At 41.1% G+C, this 20322-nt stretch overlaps 1 protein-coding gene and 1 pseudogene across 7 annotated transcripts in view; both read right to left on the bottom strand.

The window, feature by feature from the left end:
* The window catches only part of LARP4 (La ribonucleoprotein 4), an 83331-nt gene that overhangs the window by 7384 nt on the left and 55625 nt on the right, over window positions 1-20322 (bottom strand). For 5 of the 6 annotated variants that reach the window (XM_074402635.1, XM_010349807.3, XM_074402636.1 and 2 more), the window contains 5 exons: window positions 18871-19083; window positions 18115-18218; window positions 7532-7744; window positions 6577-6625; window positions 4469-4630 (listed from right to left, as the gene is read on the bottom strand). In XM_074402635.1, coding sequence (XP_074258736.1) covers window positions 4469-4630; window positions 6577-6625; window positions 7532-7744; window positions 18115-18218; window positions 18871-19083 — 741 coding nt within the window. The remainder of the gene's footprint in view (window positions 1-4468; window positions 4631-6576; window positions 6626-7531; window positions 7745-18114; window positions 18219-18870; window positions 19084-20322) is intronic. The other variant, XM_010349806.3, reaches the window with a different exon arrangement.
* On the bottom strand, window positions 7751-17195 carry LOC141585116 (ribosomal protein uL30-like; annotated as a pseudogene). Its single transcript, XR_012518440.1, has one exon. The product of XR_012518440.1 is annotated as a ribosomal protein uL30-like (transcript).

Below are 20322 nucleotides of genomic sequence, written 5' to 3'. Positions count from 1 at the left end.
AAAGGTGGTAAACGCTGTTATGTATATTTATACTGCAGGCATAGAATCTAGAAAAGAGGCCGGGCGCGGTGGCTCAAGCCTGTAATCCCAGCACTTTGGGAGGCCGAGGCGGGTGGATCACAAAGTCAAGAGATCGAGACCATCCCAGTCAACATAGTGAAACTCCGTCTCTACTAAAAATACAAAAAATTAGCTGGGCATGGTGGCACGTGCCTGTAATCCCAGCTACTCAGGAGGCTGAGGCAGGAGAATTGCCTGAACCCAGGAGGCGGAGGTTGTGGTGAGCCAAGATTGCGCCATTGCACTCCAGCCTGGGTAACAAGAGCGAAACTCCGTCTCAAAAAAAAAAAAAAAAAAAAAAAAAAAAGAATCTAGAAAAGAGCCCTAGAAATTAAAACTGATGGATGAAATAAAATGTTCAATAGGATTAGAAGATAATGTTCAGAAAAACTTTGCAGAAAATATAAATAAGAACAAAGATAAAAACAGAGGTATAGGCCAGACATGGTAGCTGATGCCTGTAATCCCAGGACTTTGGGAGGCCGAGGCAGGCAGATCACTTGAGAATAGGAGTTTGACACCAGCTTGGCCAACATGGTGAAACCCTGTCTCTACTAAAAATACAAAAAAAGTAGCTGGGTGTGTGCCACCACGTCTGTAGTCCCAGCTACTTGGAAGGCTGAGGCAAGACAATCGTTTGAACCCAGGAGGCAGTGATTGCAGTGAGCTGAGATCACACCACTGCACTCCAGCCTGGGCAACGAAGCAAAATTCCATCTAAAAAACAAACAAAAAAAGGTTTTAAGAAAGGCCAGGTGCAGTGGCTCATCCCTGTAATCCTGGCACTTTGAGAGGCCAAGGTGGGCAGACCACTTGAGCCCAGAAGTTCAAGACCAGCCTGGGCAACGTGGAAAAGCCCTATCTCTACAAAAATTAGGCCAGCATGGTGGCCTGCACCTCTACCTAACCCCTGCTACTTGGGAGGTGAGGCAGAAGGACTGCTTGAACCTAGAGATCAAGCCAGCAAGAAGCCAAGATCATGCCACTGTTCTCTACCCTGGGTGACAGAGACCCCGTCTCAAAAAGAGTTAAACTTAAGTAAGGTCTGGTGGCGGTGGCTCACGCCTGTAATCCAAACACTTTGGGAGGCCAAGGTGGGTGGATTGCCTGAGGTCAGGAGTTTGAGACCAGCCTGGCCAACATGGTGAAACTCTCCTACCAAAAATACGAAAATTAGTTGGGCATGGTGGCATGCACCTATAGTTCCACGTACTGGGGAGGCTGTGGTTGCAGTGAGTCAAGATTGCACCACTGCACTCCTGCCTGGGAGATAGAGCAAGACTTCATCTCAATCGAAAAAAAAACAAAAAAACGAAAGTGACCTATAAAGTTCAATACCAAATTAAGATTTCAAGAGAGAAAACAGGTGAGAATTTATCAAAGAGATTATACCAAAAAATTTCCCAGCAGAGAAAGACTTGCATTTCCTGACTGAAACGGTCTACCAAGCATTCGCTGAAATGATTAAGAGCCATTAAGCTGCTAAGGTTAATTTGTGAAAAACAGGCTGGGGCTGGGCTAACGTCTGTAACGCAAGCACTTTGGGAGGCCAAGGCTGGCAGATCACTGGAGGCCAGGAGTTCGAGATGAGCTTGGGCAACATAACAAAACCCCATCTCTCCTGAAAATACAAAAAAATTAACCAAGTGCGGTAGTGTGTGTCTGTAACCCCAGCTACTATGGAGGCTGAGGCGAGAGAATTGCTTGAACCCAGGAGGTGGAGGTTGCAGTGAGCCAAGATCATGCCATTATACTCTAGCTTGAGCAACGGAGACAGACTCTATCTCAAAAAAAAAAAAAAAAAAAAAAAAAAAAAAAGCCATTCCAAAACACATCATCAAAAATTTTGCAGAAACCAAGGATCAATAAAAGACCCTAAAAACCTCCAGACAAGGGAAAAAAAATCATGTCAGAGATCAGGAATCAGCACCCTTAGGGTTCTCAAAAGAGTCTATGGAAGCCAGATCATTTCCTAAGCATGAAATAAAAATAGCAAACTATAAAGAAAAGACTAATAGTACCATATTAAAATTAAGAAGTTGTTTCCACCTACAGGTAGAAAAGAAACCACCCAAGTCAAAGATTATTTGTACTATATGTAACTATATGTGACAAAGGATTAGTATGCAGAATATGTAAAAAACATATGAATCTGTTTCTTAAAAACCTGAAAGACTGACCAGGCATAGTGGCTCATGCCTGTAATTCTAGCACTTTGGGAGGCTGAGGTGGGTGGATCATCTGAGGTCAGGAGTTTGAGACCAGCCTGGCCAACATGGTGAAAACTTGTCTCTATTAAAAATACAAAAATTAGCTGGGCATGGTGGCGCCTATAGTCCCAAGCCACTCGAGAGGCTGAGGCACGAGAATCACTTGAACCTGGGAAGCAGAGGTTGCATCGCATTAAGTGGAGTTCATGCCACTGCATTCCAGCCTGGGCAACAAAGCAAGCCTCCATCTCAAAAAATACTTGAAAGACTTTAAAATTTTAAAAGATCCTGCTGAGCAGTCTAGGGAGAAAAAAAATTTTTTTAAAAGAACACGAGCCGATGTATATATCCTAGAAAGGTTCTTCCTCACTTGAAGATTTATAATGGCAAAATGTCCATTAACAGTACAATGAATAAATGTTTTATTTCCAATAATAGAATATTATACAATAGTTCAAAATGAACAACAATAATCTGTATCAACAGTGATGAATCGTTTCATTTCACACAGAATGAAAGAAGTAACAGAATAATACATATTGTACAATTCCATTTATAATGTGTTCAAAAACAGGCACACTGTTTTATCACTTAGGGGAGGGGTTGGCAAACTAAGACCTGCAAGGCCAAATCTAGCCTTCAACTTGTTTTGTTATCGCTTACAAGCTAATCATGGTTTGTAAGTTATTATTTTTTTATTTTATTTTATTTTTATTTATTTTTTTTTTATTTTGGAGACGGAGTTTCGCTCTTGTTACCCAGGCTGGAGTGCAATGGTGCAATCTCGGCTCACCGCAAACTCCGCCTCCTGGGTTCAGGCAATTCTCCTGTCTCAGCCTCCTGAGTAGCTGGGATTACGGGCATGTGCTACCATGCCCAGCTAACTTTTTGTATTTTTAGTAGAGACGGGGTTTCACCTTGTTGACCAGGATGGTCTCGATCTCTTGACCTCGTGATCCACCCGCCTCGGCCTCCCAAAGTGCTGGGATTACAGGCTTGAGCCACCGCGCCCGGCTATTATTTTTTAAATTATTATTATTATTACCTCTGCTCAGTTCACTGCAACCTCTGTCTCCTGGGTTCAGGCAATTCTCCTGCCTCAGCCTCCCAAGTGCTGGGATTACAGGCACCCACAACCACGCCCGGCTAATTTTTTTTGTATTCTTAGTACAGCCAGTGTTTTGCCATGTTAGTCAGGCTGGTCTCAAACTCCTGACCACTGGTATCTGCCTGTCCTCAGCCTCCCAAGAATTTATGAAGTAAGTACTACATGTCACAATATTTTTTTAAAGAAAGAAGACAGTGGAATAATACCTTCAAAATTCCAAGGGAAAATGATTTCTAATGGAGATTCCAATATAGAAATGAATTACTGATTAATTTGAGAGCAGAAAAACATTTTCAGAATGCGAGAAATTTATACTTCATGACTGTGGAAGGTGATAACCACCCTAATATAAGAGAGTCAAACAAGAGTGAGGAAAAAATGGGGATATGATAAAGGAAGAGTAAGGAAAATTCCCAGGGTGATGGTAAAGACAAGGCCCAGGAACACAGCTATGCAGTAGGGCACTGAGAGTGTACAAAAAACAATCATAGTATATTTTGTTTGAGTATCAGCCGTGAAAAAAATATGTAATACTGATATGTGACTTACAAAGGACGGTGTATCCTAACATAACTAGCAACATCTTTTACTTTCTTAGAGATACTAAAATAATGGGTGATTTGTAATTGAGGATATCTTAGATATAATGAAGTACAATGTATCAGGAGGATGGGGAAAGCATGAGTATGTTGGTTTAAGAAAGCTAAATCTTTTTTTTTATGAGATGGAGTTTCGCTCTTGTTGCCCAGGCTGGAGTGCAATGGCGTGATCTCGGCTCACTGCAACCTCCGCCTCCTGGGTTCAGGCAATTCTCCTGTCTCAGCCTCCTGAGTAGCTGGGATTACAGGCACACGCCACCATGCCCAGCTAATTTTTTTTAGTATTTTTAGTAGAGACGGGGTTTCACCATGTTGACCAGGATGGTCTCGATCTCTTGACCTCGTGATCCACCCGCCTCGGCCTCCCAAAGTGCTGGGATTACAGGCTTGAGCCACCGCGCCCGGCCATAAAATTTTAAATAATAACAGTGCAAATAAAGCCTAAATATGGTCTCATAAGTTAAGACTCATATTAGATTGTGGGTGTTTACCTTTTCTTTGTAGACACCTTTAACAACATCAGACATCCTATTTTCCAAAACGAGTTCCCCTGGCATTCTTGATGAACTTCCAGGTAAAGGTGGAAAATTTGAGGCTAGCAGGTCAAACTTTGGTGTTGGAGCCTTTGATTCAGCTGTTGAAGGATGAGATCTCTAAAATGAACAAATAATAAAATAGGTAACATGGCTATCTCATTCTCAAATCCTGTGCCACAGAGCTTAAAGCTGCAAGAAAAGAAGCAAACAAAACCTCTATAATGCACAGGACTGTATACCTATATAAATTCTTGGTTTTGCATCTCCCTTGAACTCTCATCAGTCTTTATCAGTTCTACTTTTCTTTAGTCAGTTCTCTCACCTGCTTCTTCTGTAAACTTTGCCAAACTCCTTAAACCTTCTAATCAGTCTCCACTATTCATTTCATAATTTGCTATATCTTCTTAACAAAAACACCCACTCTACCTAAATTTGCTATGAGCCCTCTTTTTTTTGAGACAGGGTCTTGGTCTGTTTCCCAGGCTGAAATGCAATGACACAACCATAGCTGACTACAACTTTGACTGCCTGCGTTCAAGTAATTCTCCTGGCCTTTTATGCATCTGGAGTAGCTGTGCGTGCCACCACACCTGGTTAAATTTTTATTTTTTAGTAGTGACAAGGGTTCACTAAGTTATCCAGGCTGGTCTTGAACTCTTGAGCTTAAGTGATCTTCTCCCCTTGGCCTCCCAAAGTGCTGGGATTACAAGATTAAACCCCTGCATCCAACCATCACCAACTTTCTCCATCTATGTATCTTGAGAGAAAAATATCCTTCCTCTATATAACATGTTTAAAAAATCTCATGCTTCCCTCCTGTCTATCACCCTATATTCACTCTTACTTGTTCTATTTCCTCCACTTTGTCATCACTCCACTAAAATTATTTTAGGTGTCACCAATGCTTTCAACAATGCATATCTGACAGACTCTTTTTCCTGACCTCACTATAGCATTTGATGTGTTAATCATTCTTTCCTTGGGAACTAATTTTTCTTCTTTTTTTTTTGAAACAGAGTTTCACTCTGTTGCCAGACTGGAGTGGAGTGGCACAACCTCAGCTCACTGCAACCTCTGCCTCCTGGGTTCAAGCGATTCTTCTGCCTCAGCCTCCCGAGTAGCTGGGAATACAGGCATGTGCCACTATGCCCAGATAAATTTTGTATTTTGAGTAGACACAGGGTTTCAGATCACACCACTACTCCAGCCTGGGCCATGGAGCAAGACTTCATCTCAAAACAAACAAACAACAACAAAAAAACCCCCAGCATGCTGAATACTCATTTTCAACCCCAAAGTTTCATATTAGACCACTTTCATCACTCTATGGAGAGTACCCAGCATGAGATTATCACTCCAATTACTATGTGAAGACTTACAAATCCAAAATTTTATTCCCAGCTAAAATCTCCCTCCTGCATAAGAGATCCTCTACTATGACCTACCTACTGGAAGGCATACCTGTTTTTCTTTTCTTTCACCCCAATGTTCAGTGATCAATCATGACATTTACAACATATTGAATACACCCCAAATCTAGTATCTATTTTTGTTTTTTGAGACAGAGTCTTGCTCTTGTCGCTCAGGCTGGAGTGCAGTGGTACGATCTCAGCTCACTGCAACCTCAGCTTCCCAGGTTCAAGTGACTCTCCTAACTCAGCCTCCTGAGTAGTTGGGACTACAGGCGTGAGCCACCATGCCCAGCTAATTTTTGTATTTTTAGTAGAGATGAGGTTTCACCATGTTGGCCAGAATGGTCTTAAACTAAAATGCTGGGATTACAGGTGTGAGCCACCACACCCAGCCTAATCTCTTATTCCAAACTGTTGAGGGCCACTTGAGAAGTCATATGGAATGCTACAATGAAATGCTAAAAAAGATTTGTTGGGCTGGATGCAGTGGCACACACCTGTAATCCCAGCACTTTGGGAGGCTGAGGCCTTTGCTGAAGGCTAGAATCAAATAAAACAAAAACCCAAAAAAGGAAAGACCATAAGCCAATTCCAGTAAACCACAGAAGACAAAAAAAGTCTCAATATAATTAAAAGTTTTAAAAAACTTACCGAGATCCTGTCATCTTCTCGTCGTCTTCGACCTCTGAAAAGAGATCTCCTTTTAATAACAAAAAAGGAGGGGGGTGGGGACAACTCATAAGTTTCTTCAGATATACACATTCTATCAAAGCTGTATACATTTCTATTTTAAGTATATGTCTACATTTGGGGTTAGTCTTCTCTATTACTAAAAGACAATATGTTATTCTGAGGGATCTTGAGCCAATTTGCCAAAAACTTTACCTACTAGCACACCATCAAGTTAGTTGAATCCATTTGTTAGTAGCACTCCCTTCAAACAAGAAACATACTCTGGTTTAATCGGCAATATATAACCTCACCCCTATAGTTTATGTATTTATTTTGAGATGGAGTCTCGCTGTCACCCAGTCTGGAGTGCAGTGGCACGATCTTGGCTCACGGCAACCTCTGCCTCCCAGGTTCAAGTGATTCTGCCTCAGCCTCTCGAGTAGCTGGGATTACAGATGCCTGCCACCACACCTGGCTAATTTTTCCATTTTTTCATAGAGACAGCATTTCATCATGTTCGCCAGGCTGGTCTTAAACTACTGACCTCAAATGATCCACTCACCTCAGCCTCCCAAAGTGTTGGGATTACAGGCGTGAGCCACCGTGCCCAGCCACTTTTATACTTTAGAATTGGAAGAAATTAAAACCATAAGGCAGATGGGTATGTTATTTTTCTGAGCTATTCTTTCCTATATGAACTAAAAAGAACTTCAGAATAGCTTTATAAACCTCTGATTCATAGCTATATCCTATATGAGTACTCTATTTCTTAATTATAAAAAACAGATTCGTGTTCTAAAAATAATGTATTTAATATAACCATATACCAATAATTAAATTAAAACGAAACAAAACCAGCTGCCAGATCATGTTCGTCAACTATTCAGGATGATCATATTACTATCAAAGATTTTCAGGTACCATATTTCCTTACCTGCCCCTACCATAGTCCCCATTCTGTTCCACCTGCAAAGTGAAAGTCTCCTTTTGAAGATATGTTTGCTCCTGATGCCCAGTTATTGTAGGGTTATGCCGTTCAGTTGGAAAGTTTCTTGAACTAGATCTGTTCAATTGTCCATCCCCCAACGATACAGAGCTCTCTGTTGAGTGTTCTGAACCACTGGATGACCTAAAAGGAGGCTTCATGCTATAGGAAATACCAAATAATACATATAAAGCAGTAAATTGAGACAAAGAGCATCTTTCTTCACGTAAAAAAAATTGGCTTCTGCTGTACTGGGGTTTTCGAAAAATTAAGTTAAACATAAAAGCATTATGTTCTAAAAGTGTAGCCCCTTTTATATCCCAGACATTATTTTAAAAAGTGAAGTAAATTTTACATTAAAAAATTGCTGTGGGCTAGATGCAGTGGCTCATGCCTATAATCTCAGCACCTTGGGAGGCTGGGGTAGGAGGATTGTTTGGGCTAAAGGGTTCAACACCAACTGGGGCAACACAACAATATCCTATCACTGAAAAAAAAAAAAAATTAAAACATTTGTCAAGTGCGGTGGTATGTACCTATAGTACTCCTAGCAACTTGGAAGACTGAGGTGGAAGTCTGCTTAGGTCCAGGAGTTTGAGGCTGCAACAAGCTATGATTGTATCACTGCATTCATGCACAGGCAACAGAGAAAACCCTATCTCTAAAATACTAAATATATATATATTTTTAAAGTTGTGTTTGGAGAGATTGGGGGAAATCCGAAATTCTTTGAAAGAAAGTTACTTCTACTTCAATACTCAGAATTAGGATTTTATTTTATTTATTTATTTATTTATTTATTTATTTATTTATTTATTTTTGCAGAGACAAGTGAACATTTATTTTTGTACCTTTCTTGCCATGTGTATTTCAAGTCTTTTTTAACAACAAGGCCCCAGGAATCTCCAGATTCAATTATGTCTCTTGGCTTGGTCTACTGCTGCAGGAGTCTTAGGGAGTCTTGTATAAGTGCTAGAGTTACTCATTTACCAACATGAAACCCTAGGAAAGAAGATGCAACAAAGCAGGACTCCTTCCTCCATGGAATGTGCTGATTTCAGATGTGGCAGCAGCTAATGTAGAAAATGCCGGAATTTATCCTTGGAACTGGACTGTGACGAAAGGTGCTTGCCATGAACATGGTGCTTGCCAAAAACTACATTTTTTTCTGAGATGGAGTTTCGCTCTTGTTACCCAGGCTGGAGTGCAATGGCGCGATCTTGGCTCACCGCAACCTCCGCCTGGGCTCAGGCAATTCTCCTGCCTCAGCCTCCTGAGTAGCTGGGATTACAGGCACGCGCCACCACGCCCAGCTAGTTTTTTGTATTTTTAGTAGAGACGGGGTTTCACCATGTTGACCAGGATGGTCTCGATCTCTCGACCTCGTGATCCACCCGCCTCGGCCTCCCAAAGTGCTGGGATTTACAGGCTTGAGCCACCGCGCCCGGCCTTCATTTTTTTTTCTTTTTTCTTTTGAGACGAGTTTCACTCTTGTTGCCCAGGCTACAGTATAATGGAGTGAACTCAGCTTACCGCAACCTCTGCCTCCAGGGTTCAAGTGATTCTCCCGCCTTAGCCTCCTGAGCAGCTGGGACCACAGGCACACACCACCACACCCAGCTAATTCTTGCATTTTTAGTGGAGATGGGGATTCGCCACATTGGCCAGACTGGTCTCAAACTCTGGACCTCAGGTGATCAGCCCACTGCAGCAGCCTCTCAGAGTGGTAGGATTACAGGTGTGAGCCACCCCTCCTGGCCAGCTACTATCTTTTCTTTGACACTTCTTTTCCAGTTTCTGAAGATAAAGCAGGAAATAATCTTCTCTGAAGATACTTGATAAAAATTCCAGGCGCAGGAGCTCATACCTGTAATCCCAACACTTTGGGAAGCTGAGGTGGGTGGATCACCCAAGGTCGGGAACTCAAGAACAGCCTGACCAATGTGGCAGAACCCCATCTCTACTAAATATAAAAAACTAGCCAAGTATAGTGGCAGGTACCTGCAATCCCAGCCACTCAGGAGGCAGGAGAATCGCCTGAACACAGGAAGCAGAGGTTGCAGTGAGCGGAGACCATGCCACCACACTCCAGCTTAGGCAACAAGGGCGAAAACACTGTCAAAAAAAAAAAAAAAATCTCCAAAACACAAAAACACAAAAACACAGGCATCCACTTCACTGATAAAAATTTACTGCAGTTTGGCATATGGGTCTAGTTCAGCGGGCAAATAAGCTGATTAATGCATTCACCCTGATAGCCAGGTGTGCCCATCTCCTTGAGGAAGCCCACTCTAGTTTTGGTAGCATGACGGGCCACTGAGAGGTGGAAAGGGTGCAAGAACCATGAGATCCCCTGGAAACGCCTCCCTGGGAAGGCAATTTCATAAATGAGGTCTTCCAATCAAATGACACCAAACTTCCCCAGGTGCTCCTCAGTCACTGTGTTGTTTGTCAGAGGAATGGTCTTATTCTTGACCTTGGCTTGTCCACGTTTCAAAATGAGTTTCCGGAGAGATTTCAGATTTGGAAATCCTCAGGTCACATAAGGTTCCACTATACGCAGCATTTTTAGGTTCTGGGGGGTGACTTTTACAAAGACACCACTAAAAATTTTCTTTAGCAAAGTCTTGCAATGGTTCTCTGTACCAGTAAACTCACACCATCAATCCTTTAGATGTGTACAACAAAGGCCAAGGAATGTTCATCTGGCAATTCCAAGGTGTGAGGTTTCACTTCTAGTCTGACACACACCTTGTCACATTTCTGCTGCCAGGAATCTGTAGGAATGATTCCAGTCGCTTAAACCTGGGCCCTTTGCCTTCCTTTCCTCTGTTCCTTCTTTGTCAAAAGTGCCTGCTTTGCCTGCGAGGTTTTGAGGGCTTGATAAGCTTTCCTCTTTTTCAGGAGATTTTCTGGAAACAAAGGGATTTTTCTTTGCTCTTACGCCACCATCTCTCCAGTGTCTCAGAAGTAGCTGTCATTGGCTGTACCCTCAATATGTTTAAATCAGCCAAGTTTTAAGCTTATCATGAGTCTATGCAATGCATTTTTTTTTTTTTTTTTTTTTTTTGAGATGGAGTCTTACTCTGTCACCCAGGCTGGAGTGCAGTGGTGCAATCTCGGCTCACTGCAACCTCCACCTCCCAGGTGCAAGCAATTCTTTTGCCTCAGCTTCCGAAAAATCTGGGACTACAGGCATGATGCACCATGCCTGGCTAATTTTTGAATTTTCAGTAGAGACAGGGTTTTGCCATGTTGGCCAGGCTGGTCTTGAACTCCTGACCACCGACCTCAGACTCCCAAAGTGCTGGGATTACAGGCATGAGCTATCATGCCCAGCCTATGCCATGCATTCTTAATGGAAGCAAAACCCCATGCTAAAGGGACTAAAAATGGAGGGAGAAAGGGGAGGGCAAAAAGTAATCATTTTATGTATAAAGCACAGATATATACATTACATACATACAGATATATAATAATCTGTAGTATTAAATTTTCACAGGATGAAATTAGAAGGAAAATGGCTGAAAAGACTGTTTGGGTGAGTAACAATGAAGAGAGTAAGAAATACTGAATATAACTATGTAACTAAAATCCTAGCTTCAGTCTGGCGCAGTGGCTCACGTTTGTAATCTCAGCACTTTGGGAGGGCAAGGTGGGTAGATCACCTGAGGCCTGGCCAACATTGTGAAACTCCATCTCTAGTAAAAATACAAAAATTAGCCGGGTGTGGTGGCACGTGCCTGTAATCCCAGCCATTCAGGAGGCTAAGACAGGAGAATCACTTGAACCTGGGAGGCGGAGGTGGCAGTGAGCAAAGATCATGTCATTGTACTCCAGCCTGGGCAACAAGAGCAAAATTCCATCACACACACACACACACACACACACACACAAACACAAATGCATTGTATAGATTCATTAAAAAAAAAAAAAATTCTAGTCTCTTACTAAGCATCCATCACCAAATAAAATTTGTTGAAAGATTCACATGAAAGACTGCAAAGTAGGAAAATACAGCAATGCACCCAGCACAGCACGACTTCAGGAATTAAGGAATGCAATGTGGTTAAACAAACCAATCTGCTTCTAACAAAAGCAGTTTTTATCTTGGATGATGGGTATAAGCACCCAACTTCCTAAAAACATACAAGCAGGTGAAGCTAAGGTCGACTAACAGAAAAAATGCAGTTTAATCAGTGACAAAAACACCTAAAAACTCAAACAACTGAGGATCTCGGCTCTACAGATTAAGAGTGAGATTTATGTTTGGCCCATTATTTGCAGTTTCTATATCCCAGTTTTTATAATCTATTTTCATAGTTATAAACCAACTATATATATATATATATATTTTTTTTTTTTTTTTGAGACAGAGTTTCGCTCTTGTTACCCAGGCTGGAGTGCAATGGCGCGATCTCGCCTCACTGCAACTTCCGCCTCCTGGGTTCAGGCAATTCTCCTGCCTCAGCCTCCTGAGTAGCTGGGATTACAGGCACGCGCCACCACGCCCAGCTAATTTTTTGTATTTTTAGTAGAGACAGGGTTTCACCATGTTGACTGGGATGGTCTTGATCTCTTGACCTCGTGATCCACCCGCCTCAGCCTCCCAAACTGCTGGGATTACAGGTGTGAGCCACCGCGCCCGGCCCATAAACCAACAATATTAATCACATGTTGCCAATTCCTGACTTTAGGAATAGGGATTTAAAACCTCTTGATTATAAACTCACCAAGTAAACGTGAATTCCTGCAGCATCTCTAGCTGTCCTATTTTTTACGAACCATAGAAAATTGCTATTATTAAAACTTTTTTTTAAAAAAAAAAGAAAGGAAAAATAATAATAATAAAAAAAGAGTGAAGGAGAGGAAGAAAGAGGAAGAGGAAGAGGGAGAAAGAAAAGGGGTGTTGCTTTATTGCCCGGGCTATAATGCAGTCTAAAAATGGGTATGCCTATAATTGTGCTTAATAATGGAGACATGAAAAAAATGAGGGAAGAAAATAACAAACAAGCAGCCAACTAATATTTCATTTAAACCTGTAAGTCGGTGTGATGTGGTACTGATAAGAATGTGTATTTTGTAAACAAAAGAAAAAAAAAAAAAGAATGTGTATTTTGTTTATTTAAAGTGGAGAGTTCTATAAATGTTAATTTAGTTTACTTGTTCGGGATCTGAGTTCAAGTCCTGGATATCGTTGTTAATTTTCTGTCTCATTGATCTGTCTAATATTGATGTTGAAGTCTCCCAGTATTATTATGTGGGAGTCTAAGTCTCTTTGTAAGTCTTATGTATCTGGGTATTCCTGTATTGGGTGTGTATATATTTAGGATCTTTAGCTCTTCTTGTTGCATTGATCCTTTTATCATTATATAATGTCCTTCTTTGCTTCTTTTGATCTTTGTTGCTTTAAAGTCTATTTTATCAGAGGCAAAAACTGCAACTCCTGCTTTTATTTATTTATTTATTTTTGCTCTCCATTTGGTTGGTAAATCTTTCTCCATCCCTTTGTTTTGAGTCTTTGTGTATCCTTGCATGTGAGATGTGTCTGGATGCAGCATACCGATGGGACTATTATTAAAACTTAAAGATAAAATTATCAGGCTGGGTATAGTGGCTCATACCTGTAACCCCAGCACTTTAAGAGGCTGAGATGGGAGGATCATTTGAGCCCCAGGAATTTTGAGACCAACCTAAGTAACATGGCAAAACCCTGTCTCTAAAAAACAAAACAAAACAAAACAAAAACTTAGCTGGGCATGGTAGTATGCAACTGTAGACCCAGCTGCTAGGTAGGCTGAGGTGTAGGATCAATTGAACTGGAAGGTCAAAACTACAGTGGGCCATGATTATGTCACTGCACTACAGCCTGGGTGACAGGGCAAAATATTGTCTTTAAAAAAAAAAAAAAAAAGGTTGAGTTTCACATAAAGTGACAGTTTTGCAGAGAATTACTTTATATTACAAACTGGATTTCTTAAATAGCAATAAAAATAGTATGTCCCCTAACGAAAAGTATGTATGTATGTATTTATTTATTTATTTTTGAGAAAGGCCTGGCTCCACCTCCTGGGCTCAAGCTATCCTCCTACCTTAGCCTCCTGAATAGCAGGGACTACAGGTGCACACCACTATGCCTGGCTAATTTTTATATTTTCAGTAGAGACAGGTTTCACACTGTTACACAGGTTGGTCTCAAACTCATGAGGTCAAGCAATCTGCCCGCCTTAGCTTCTCAATGTGTGGGGAATACAGGCATTAGCCACCACTGGCTACAAAAAGTAATTTAAAAAATACTTAGGTCAGGCATAGTAGCTCACGCCTGTAATCCCAGCACTTTGGGAGGCTGAGACAGGTGAATCACCTGAGGTCAGCAGTTGGAGACCAGCCTGGCTAACATGGTGAAACCTGGTTTGTGCTTAAAAAAACAAACAAAAAAATCCAGTTGTGGTTGCAGATGCCTGCAGTACCAGCTACTCGGAAGGCTGAGGCAGAAGAATCGCTTGAACTCTGGAGACGGACGTTGCAGTGAGCTGAGATTGCACCACTGTACTCTAGCCTGGTGACAGAGCAAGACTCCATCTCAATAATAATAATAATAATAATAATTTTCTACTATCCATTACATCTGAAAATGACCTTATATGATAGATATGCTATTTACATATGCTTGGAAAATGTCATTCATCCAATTTTCACACTGCATTTCAACATGCTTAAGGAACAAGTTATAAGATTTATACAGCCCTCAGATCTCATAATCTTACCCTTCACTGAGAGGGACTTACAATCTCAATCCAGGCAAAAGAGAGAAAGAATGAAGAAAGAAAGAAGTGATAAAAGACAGAAATGAGAAGTAAAGGAAAAGAAAGATAAAGTATGAAAGGTAGAAAAATGCCTGGATTTCTGAAAGTTAGTCCTATTCTCTCTAAGTAGGAATAGTGATCATCACTGGGCCGTCACAAGTTAACACAAAAATTGCAAAAGGCTCTCATAAACTGACTTTGTCCTTGGCTGTTGACATTAATAATAATAAAGGCCTGGCAGTAGTCGCTTTTTTTTTTTTTTTTTTTTTTGAGATGGAGTTTCGCTCTTGTTACCCAGGCTGGAGTGCAATGGTGCAATCTCGGCTCACCGCAACCTCCACCTCCTGGGTTCAGGCAATTCTCCTGCCTCAGCCTCCTGAGTAGCTGGGATTACAGGCATGTGCCACCATGCCCAGCTAATTTTTTGTATTTTTAGTAGAGACGGGGTTTCACCATGTTGACCAGGATGGTCTCAATCTCTTGACCTCGTGATCCACCTGCCTCGGCTTCTCAAATTGCCAGGATTACAGACGTGAGCCACCATGCCCGGCCTATAGTCGCTTTTTTAAAAGCAAGGAGACAAGGATTTGGGTTGATGGTCCAGAAGGTCATTATCTGGATTTTTAGAAAAAGAAAGTATTCACTTATTATTTCTGTAATTAAAAATTAACAACCTGGCCAGGCGAGGTGGCTCACGCCTGTAATCCCAGCACTTTGGGAGGCCCAGGTGGGCGGATTACAAAGTCAGGAGTTCAAGACCAGCATGGCCAATATGGTGAAATCCCGTCTCTAATAAAACTACAAAAATCAGCCAAGCATGCTCGTGGGTGCCTGTAATCCCAGCTATTCTGGAGGCTGAGGCAGGAGAATCATTTGAACACAGGAGGCGGAGGTTGCAGTAAGCTGAGATCATACCACTGCAGTCCAGCCTGGGCGACAGAGCAAGACTCCATCTCAAAAAAAAAAAAGTAACATACAAAAATGTACTGAATACACCTTGTATTTTCAAACCATAGGTATACTTCCTTAAAAGTAAAGAGAACTTTACTGTCATTCCTGGCTTTCTTACTATAATTTCATTCCTGTCACCAAAAAGGTGCAACAGATAAAAGGTAATAATAGGCCGGGCGCGGTGGCTCAAGCCTGTAATCCCAGCACTTTGGGAGGCCGAGGCGGGTGGATCACGAGGTCAAGAGATCGAGACCATCCTGGTCAACAAGGTGAAACCCCGTCTCTACTAAAAAAATACAAAAAATTAGCTGGGCATGGTTGTGCGTGCCTGTAATCCCAGCTACTCAGGAGGCTGAGACAGGAGAATTGCCTGAACCCAGGAGGCGGAGGTTGCGGTGAGCCGAGATCGCGCCATTGCACTCCAGCCTGGGTAACAAGAGCGAAACTCCGTCTCAAAAAAAAAAAAAAAAAAAAAGGTAATAATAAAGAAATAACCATGGACCCATATAAAGTCTTTTAGGTCAAGCAACTGCAAATATCAATACCTTTTTGGGGCAGGGTCAAGCCCAGGCTCAAGTGATTCTCATTCCTCAGCATTCTGAATAGCTGGGACTTCAGGCTTGCACTACACCACCACGCCCAGCTAATTTTTGCACTTTTGGTAGAAGATAGGGTTTCGTAATGTAGCCCAGGCTGCTCTTGAACTCCTGGGGCTCAGGTAATCCACCTACCTCGGCCTGTGTTTATTCTTAGTATTAAAATTTTTCTAATACTTGAAAATGATCTTCAACTGCTTGAACCAATTGTGCCTGTCAAGAGTAGTCCAAAAACGCGATAGGGTAGTACATAATGTTTCCAGTGAGAATAGTATTTTTTCATTCTGTTGGGGCTCATTTCTCTAACATAACAAGTCAAAAAAAAGGAAAAACCTGTCAAAAAAGGGCTAAGTTCCTAGAACTTATCGTGGAAAACCATACTCCAGATGGTCTCCTTTCCAAAAAGAAATAATTGAGAGAATCAGAGCTGGCAAAAGACTGAAAATAAATCATTAGGAAAAACCCTTAAAGACCAAGAGTCTCACAAAAACAGTAAACAAGAAATAATAAATGGTAACTATTGAATAAATCAAAATGGGCTGGGTGCGGTGGCTCATGCCTATAATCCCAGCACTTTGGGAGGCTGAGGCGGACAAATCACAAGATTAGGATTTTGAGACCATCCTGGCCAACATGGTGAAACCCTGTCTCTACTAAAAATACAAAAATTAGCCGGGTATGGTAGCATGCACCTATAATCCCAGCTACTCCAGAGGCTGAGGCAGGAGAACTGCTTGAACCCAGGAGTTAGAGGTTGCAGTGAGCTGAGATCGTGCCACTGCACTAGCCTGGGTGACAGAGCAAGATTGTCTCAAATAAATAAATAAATTAAATAAATAAATAAATAAATAAATAGAAATGACTATATATCAGTCCTTTATTCTTTGGTTACTTACACTCTATTAAAAGCCATAGTATCATGTAATTCTAGCACTCTGGGAGGCCAAGATGGGAGGGCTGCTTGAGCCCAGGAGTTCAGGACCAGTCCTAGGCAACACAAGCAGACCCAGTCTCTATCCCCAAAACAACAACAAGAACAACAAAAAGCCGGCCGGGCGCGGTGGCTCAAGCCTGTAATCCCAGCACTTTGGGAGGCCGAGGCGGGTGGATCACAAGGTCAAAAGATCGAGACCATCCTGGTCAACATGGTGAAACCCCATCTCTACTAAAAATAAAAAAAAAAAAAAATTAGCTGGGCATGGTGGCGCATGCCTGTAATCCCAGCTACTCAGGAGGCTGAGGCAGGAGAATTGCCTGAACCCAGGAGGCGGAGGTTGCGGTGAGCCGAGATCGCGCCATTGCACTCCAGCCTGGGTAACAAGAGCGAAACTCCGTCTCAAAAAAAAAAAAAAAAAAAAAAGAACAACAAAAAGCCGTAACATACACCTAATATTTAGATTATCTGTTGATGTCTACATAAAGAAAAATACCTGAGGCATAAATGTTAATCTTCATTATGATAGCGTTTCTATGATTCTTAATAATTCACTCTGAACATAGTGCTTTAAGTGCAGGCTTTGGAGTCAAACTGCCTAGGTTCAAATCTTAGATCTACCAATTACTAGCTGTGTGTTCTCAGACATGATATGTCTCAATTTTCTTATGTGTAAAGTAGATATAAGTGTACCTATACAGGTTCTGAAAAGTAACTGATAACATATGTAAAGCCCTTAGGAACACGATTTGTGATATTAAGTGTGCAATAAATGTTAGCTACTCTTCTGTTGTACACTGTAGTTCTTGGAAGTCATTTCAAAAACCCTTTAAAAACCTAAGTAACATACACCCCAACATTTATTATACAATTCGGTTAACAACATTTATATCTTCAAAGAATTCATTCTCTAAAATGCTACCCATTTAACATACTAATCAGCAATTAGTCACCAGATTTGTCAGAGAATGCTGCCATAAAATAATTTTTTCTATTATCTTTACTGTTTAAAAAAAAAAAAAAATCTGAGTCCTAACTCTGTTATATGCATTACCAACTCTAAGGTCAAAGTGCTTTTTTGAATTGTGGATTAAACCGTTCACATAAATTTGGTAAAAACAAAACAGACAAGCAAAAAAACCCACCAAACCTTTTTACTGAGCTGGACAACAAGCACTGCTATTAATGCCTTAAGATCCATTAGGAATTGCTTAAAATACATGCCAGCTATGGTTTTTATCTTACCGATTTTTTTGGAATGGTCGACCCATATTCATAGCAGCAGCATTTGTTTTATAAGATCCTGGCGAATTAAAGCCATTCACAAAACTACCATTGGGAAAGGGAGCCTAGAAGAAAATTATGTTTAAACAATATTAATGGTACAGGCAAAATCTGGTGTGGGGGTCACAAGAACCTTAATGAACTTATCAATTTATCTTTTACAAGCCAGAAATATCTTAAAACATTTTACTGATTCACTTCTGCAATATTCACTTGAAGTACTGCTAGATTTATGAACAATAAATAGTTCATAATTTAATAAAGAATGTTCTGGTCTGACATTTCACAACACTAAGATGCACTGAAAATCACGCAAAACTCAACCAGTCTGTTCTTTCAATTCACTCAGCAAATTTTATGGAATAAAATTACACACTCTAATAGTTCAACTGTTAGTCATATACATATATTTGGTACGGACTATTAGATATCCATATCACTGTTTAAAAGCCAAAAAGTGGCTGGGCATTGTGGCTCATGCCTATAATCCTAGCACTTTGGGAGGCCGAGGCGGGTGGACTGCCTGAGCACAGGAGTTTGAGACCAGCCTGGGCAACACACGGCAAAACTCCATCTCTATGAAAAGTACAAAAAATAAAATAGAAGCCCAAAAGTAACCAGTGTAAACACAAATGAAATCCCACTCCAACTGATTTAATCAAAATGTCAGCTCAAATTAAAAATATTGTTATATTTTATTATAAGGAACTCACTTACCAGCGGTGTTTCAAAGTAAGGTGTAGGATTTGGAGACCAAGACTGAGGCACAATACTATAGACCGAGTACTGTTGGTGAGGATTATATACAGGCTGCATAAAGACTGGGGAGGCATACTGTACTTGAGTTTGAATGGGCTGACTATAGATACTAGAATCCATTAATCGATAACCATTCTTAGCAAAAAATGTATTGATGGCTTTTATCCTTGCCTAGAAGAGGAACACATTATAGCAACAAAGAATTAAGTGTATATTTTTAAAACATTTAATTTACATTTTAACATATATTTTACATGACTATACTACTTCTGCCTAAGGTAGAATCAGTAGAACAAAAGAAAATGACAACTTAATAATAAAAATGTTTTCATGGTATAAAAACCACAGTAAACACGGTAAACACACACACACACACACACACACACACACACACACGTCAAAACCACCAGGTATACTGGCTCACACCTGTAATCCTAGCACTTTGAGAAGCAAAGCGGGCAGACTCGCATGAGCCCAGGAGTTTGAGGCCAGTCTGGATACCACAGTGAGAGGTATCTCTTACCGAAAACCACAAAAAAAATCTGGGCATGGTGGCACACAACCTGTAGTCCTAGCTACTTGGGAGGCAGAGTGGGGAGGACTGCTTGAGCCCAGGAGTTGTAAGCTGTAGGGAGCTATGTGCCCCACCACACTCCAGCCTGGGCATTAGAGCAACACACTGTCTCTAAACAACAAGCAGAGTAAAATCTCCCAGAAGACTAAGTCAAAATAGTAAAAGTAACTGGTAGCTCTTTTTTGAGACTGAGTCTCTAACTGTCTCCTAGGCTGGAGTGCAATGGCGTGATCTCAGCTAGCTGCAACTTCTGCCTCCCGGGTTCACATGATTCTCCTGCCTCAGCCTCCTGAGTAGCCACCTGGGATTACAGGCACACACCACCACACCCAACTAATTTTTGTTGTTGTTGTATTTTTAGTAGAGACATTGTTGCCCAGATTGGTCAGGAACTCCTGAGGTTGTGATCCGCCCACCTCCCAAAGTGCTTTGATTACAGGCATGAGCCACCATGCCCAGCCAAATAACTGGAGCTCATTACAGGCAGGGGCACCAGTATCTTTAATACACAAATTGTAAAAACAGACATGAAAAGGCCCAAAAATGCTATATATAACTGGGTTACAGAAATGAACAGAGTTCACAGAACAAAAAAAGGGCAAATGGCTCTTTCACATATGAAATAGATGCTAAACTCACTCATAAAGTAAATGCAGGCGTATGTAAAAGTACTCAGAATCACCAATCATCAAAGAAATGTAAACTGAAATCATAGACAGCATGTCACATCTCTTTTAAATTAGTGTAACAAAAAAATAACAGTAAGTGTTAGAGAAGACATAGAGAAAAGGAACTTCTGTATACTGTTGGTGGGAAGGTAAATTAGTCCAGCCATT

The sequence above is a fragment of the Saimiri boliviensis genome, chromosome 7 (genome assembly GCF_048565385.1).
Source record: "Saimiri boliviensis isolate mSaiBol1 chromosome 7, mSaiBol1.pri, whole genome shotgun sequence".
Lineage (NCBI taxonomy): Eukaryota > Metazoa > Chordata > Mammalia > Primates > Cebidae > Saimiri > Saimiri boliviensis.
The sequence above is the reverse complement of the archived record's forward strand: the minus strand, read 5'-3'. Positions and strand labels throughout refer to the sequence as shown.